Source organism: Nansenia antarctica (genome assembly GCF_963989245.1).
Source record: "Nansenia antarctica genome assembly, chromosome: 8".
NCBI classification, from domain to species: Eukaryota; Metazoa; Chordata; class Actinopteri; order Argentiniformes; family Microstomatidae; genus Nansenia; species Nansenia antarctica.
This window is the reverse complement of record NC_137678.1, coordinates 53,435,048-53,439,651: the sequence shown is the minus strand read 5'-3', so window position 1 is coordinate 53,439,651 and position 4,604 is coordinate 53,435,048. Positions and strand designations below refer to the sequence as shown.

The 4,604-nt window shown below is 51.2% G+C and overlaps 1 protein-coding gene across 1 annotated transcript in view; it reads right to left on the bottom strand.

Annotated features, from left to right (window-relative positions):
• Positions 1–1,034: 1,034 nt before the first annotated feature.
• The window catches only part of lrrc17 (leucine rich repeat containing 17), a gene marked incomplete at its 3' end in the record, with an annotated part of 21,895 nt that continues 18,325 nt past the window's right edge, over positions 1,035–4,604 (bottom strand). Inside the window, exon 4 of the mRNA XM_080538509.1 lies at positions 1,035–1,453. Within this exon, the coding sequence (XP_080394635.1) occupies positions 1,035–1,453 (419 nt within the window). The remainder of the gene's footprint in view (positions 1,454–4,604) is intronic.

The window sequence follows — 4,604 nt, the reverse complement described above, 5'->3', positions numbered from 1 at the left end:
CTGCTGGGGGTACTGTAATGTCCAGGCCCACTCCCTGTGTGTGTGTGAGTGTGTGTGTGTGTGAGTGTGAGTGTGCGTGTGTGTGACTGTGAGTGTGTTTGTGTGTGTGTGTGTGTGACTGTGAGTGTGTTTGTGTGTGTGTGTGAGTGTGTGTGTGTGTGTGGAAGGGTGGGTCGAGGTTCACTCCTCGTGTTGAGGAATCAGTATGCATGTGTCCCATGGGAAGTGATGAAGTGTGTGTGTCTGTCTGGTATGTGTGTGTGTGAGTGTGAGTGTGAGTGTGAGTGTGAGTGTGTGTGTGTGTGTGTGTGTGTGTGTGTGTGTGTGAGTGTGTGTGTGTGGGAGGGGGGGTCGAGGTTCACTCCTCATGTGTTGAGGAATCAGTATGTGTCCCATGAGAAGTGATGAAGTGTGTCTGTGTGTCTCTGGTGTGTATATGTGTGTGTGTGTGTGTGTGTGTTTCTGTGCACATGCATTTGTGTGTGTACGTGCATTTGTGTGTGTACGTGCGTGTGTGTACGTCTGTGTGTGTGTGTGTGTGTGTGTGTGTGTGTGTGTGTGTGTACATGTGTGTATGGAAAGGTGATAAAGCCTTGAAGAGGTTGTGGTGGAGAGACTTGTACAGACAGAGAGAGTTTGCGTGTGTGTGCGTGTGCATGTGCATTTGAAGGTGCCATTCTCTACAAATCTCAAGTTTTAAGACAAATGATTTATTTATGAAACAGAGTGACAAAATCATCCATTTAAAAAAGGAAAGAAAATGAACCTCTACTTATCCCAAGAAGTATATCTAGAACGAAATATCCTAGTAACAAAAAACAACACTTATCTTGTATGATTACACTGAGGGAGGGGGGAGGAGGGTGGGGAAGGAGGGAGGGGGAAGAGGGTGAGGGATGGTTTGGGGGGCGGGGCGGGGGTCCAAAAGTTCTCGATCTGATACAGACTGAATTGGAATGTTCTGCAAGAATAAACAACAACAACTACAACAACAACAACAACAACAACAACAACAACAACATGACAACTCTAATCTAATTCAACCTAATGATCTCAAACTCCTTCGGTCTCGGGTCTTTGATGGGACTGGGTAGCACGTCTGCCTCTTCCTCCTCGTGCTCCTGAACCCCCTGCCCCCCCTGCCCCACACCCCCACCCCCCTGCCCCAGCCTGTCTTTGGGACACTCTCCGTTGTAGGTCTTGACGTAGTCCTCCACCCGCCAGCCCCTGAACTCCTGCGGCTGGCTGCAGACCAGGCCAGAGTGGGCCACCCCGGGGTGGAGCTTCAGCCAGTAGATCAGGTAGTGGATGTTGTAGTCGCAGACCCAGGGGTTCTCCCCCAGAGACAGCTTCCGCAGGAAGTAGAGGTCCTCCAGGACGCCGTACTGGAAGTTGTGGAGGCTGTTGTTGGAGAGGTCCAGCTCGTGCAGATAGAGGAGGCCGGCGAAGGCAGCTAGTGGGGGAGGGTAGGGGGGAGAGGGGGGGAGGGGGAGAGGGGGAGAGCGGGAGAGGGGAGGAGGAAGAAGGGGGGGAGAGATGGAGGTTAAAGGTCTGGTTGTTGCATTCATTCCTCTGCGCAACGTGCTGCGTTTTATTTGACTTTCATTCACTTCATTGAGATTAAAAAGCCTCTTTTACAAGCGTCCTTTACAACCCTTCTGGCCAAAGACAGGCAGCAACACAAACGCCCTTTTTCCCCCCACTTCAGTTCAGACTTAAGGGACAGATAGTAGGAATAAATCCTGGCAAATGAGGACAAGGGAGCCCCACATGCGCATGACGCAATCAGGAAAAACATGTGGACCGTTCAACAGGACAGCTGGGGGGGTCAGCTAGCAGAGGGGGGAGACGGAGCAACGGACGCTCGCTCAGTCTGAGGACACAGGGTCAAAGGTCAACCATTCATCATGACAATGTGACACATTTCAACTGTTTGTTAATGGTGTAACAGCGGGGTACGAGAGGCCACCGGAGTTGGGGAGGTCTGGGTAGAGGGGAGGAGGAGGCTGGGGGAGAAATGGATGTTAGGTTCGAGGTCTGTTACTACTCTCATCTATCTTACAATACAGTTGAAGTCACACTTCATCGACATGGATGAAACGTTTGAGTGAGCTGAGCTACACTCTGTCCTCCAGCCACTCACGAGCTACTTCCTCTTCTTCTTCTTCTTCTTCTTCTTCTTCTTCTTCTACACATCCTCACCCTGCGGAGCTGGGATCCCCACATCAGCGACTTCCTGTTGTAATTCGAGGTGAAGCCGGAGCTGTTGACTGGCTAATAGGTTGCAGACGTCTTAAACAGCCTGTTGGCCGAGGCTAAGACTGATAGAGCCTTCTGCACCACTAGGCCCTGGGCCTGGCTTTGATCTGTCAGTGGAGGGAGGGATGGAGGGATAGAGGGGGGTGGGTTGGAGGGAAAGAGGGGGGAGGGGTGCAGGGATAGAAGGGGGAGGGGTGGAGGGATAGAGGAGGGTGGGATGGAAGGAGGAAAAGACGGGGAAGGATGTAGGCAAGGAAGGGGGGAAGGAGGGGGGGATGAAAGGAAGGACGGGAATGAGAGATAGAGGGGTGAGGCACGGCGGGAAGGAAGAAAGGAGGGAAAGAGGGATAGAGGGGGGAGAGACAGAGGGGGGAGGAATGGAGAGTTGGGTAGGAATGAGTGAGGGAAGGCGGTAGTAAAGGTGGAAGGGGTGGAGTTTAGCACCGTCTCAAGAGATGTAGAGGCAGGGGGTGGGCAGGGTTAGAGTGTGTAGCGTTCAAGGGCTGGAAAGAATGAAGGAGAGAAGGGATGGAGGGGTGAGAGGATGGAGGGGTGTAGCCGGGTTTAGCCATACTGCATCTCTAGAGTCTCACCTCTCTCCCACCACTCCCAACAGCCCCTCAGAGAGCGCTTAGCTTCCACCGTCCTCCTCAGCCCTTATCTTGCTTCTCATGAGAATCCCTGCCCCATCTCTCTCTCTCTCTCTCTCTCTCTCTCTCTCTCTGTCGGTTTGTTTTTTCAGGCCAACGGGACCTCAATCAGACCTCCATCTGACACCGGTTAGGTCAGGAGGTCTGAGAACAATCTGTGAGCGGTCTTGTTCAATTTGGGCCAGTTTCTCTCCACAAGAGGAAGGGCCTAGTTGTAACCGTTGTAACCGTGTTGTAATCGTGTTGACCTCCCCCCCCCCCCCCCCCGGTAATGACTGTGTACAGTACTGTCAAAGGCTCTCAAAGGGCCAGGAGTTAAGTGATGTTTTATAGCTGGAGTAACAACGCAGGGAAACACTGCTAATGTGGATTGTTCACACATGTCTGGACCGGTAATGAATGTGCAAGGCTTTGGTGAGCGATCTGCCTTCTGGGCAAAAGGGGGTCTCTCTCAGCTCTCTGGCTCGTTGGGAGAGCAGACCTCATTAGTGTGAGAAGAACAAGAAAAATGAGTCTGCGTTTTTTTTCTTTTTTTTCTCTCTCTTTTCTGTTTTTTCGACGATGTAACGTGCCGATAAACAAGCACCTAGTTAGCTTTACTGTACAAACGAGGTGTACGCGGTTTATGGAGCGTCACGTTTTTTTTTTTTTTTTTTAACGAGGCAGTGTTTAACAGGGTGAAGAGCTAATGAGGGCTGGGGTCTTCGTGGCTACGTGGACGTTCTCCAAAGTCAAGACACGTCTGGTTGAGGCCTGGGACGTTCTCCAATGTCAACACACGCAGCGCCGTATAGGCCTCTACGCCAGACTTGGGTCCAAACAGTTAAGTAGCCTTGAGAACCGATGGTTCTCGAGCCTAATGGCCCATAGGCGGCAGAAGCCTATCTCCTGTTTCCGTAGCGTGAGGCAGCTTGATGTACAAGTACACCCCCTGGACATGACGCTGGTATGTCGCAGGGTCTTACCCTCAATCCAACCCTTAATGCTGAGTGCCAAGCAGGGAGGCATCGGGTACCATTTTTATAGTCTTTGGTATGACTCGGCTGGGGATCGAACTCACAACCTCCCGAATCTCAGGGCGCACACTCTAACCGCAAGGTCACTGAGCTGGTAGCAGGTCCAAATAGTATTTGAAATAACGTATTTGAATTGTCGCATTTCGTTGTCTAGTACCTGTACTCTGCAATGACAATAAAGTTGAATCTAATCTAATCTAATCTGATTAGAGCGTTTGCCTGTCATCGATGGGACAGTCCCCATTGGTTCCATTGTGCCAACAACAACTAAATCAATCTAAGTACTGTAGTATTTCAGATGTATTCCAAATGCTCTCTGAACTGCGGTCTGCGTGCTAATGCGCTTGTGTTTTCATTTCTTTCTTTCCTCCGCCCCTCTCTCTAATCCCCCTGTCATGTTGAAATAGAGGCCCTGGCTCCTGTCACGATGATTGCACCTCTGCGGGAAAGCGCTCTATGCTCATTCCACATATTGCGGCATCGCATCTCATGACCTTTGACCCCGGCGGTTCCCTACTCGCATGATCTCATGCATACCACAACTTCAGGGGTGTCCAGACCTACTGGGGAGAGTAACAACCCCTAGAGAATGTGTGTGCGATCTTTCCCATGCGTGTGCGATCTTTCCCATGCGTGTGCGATCTTTCCCATGCATGCATAAACCGTAATCATAGCACGG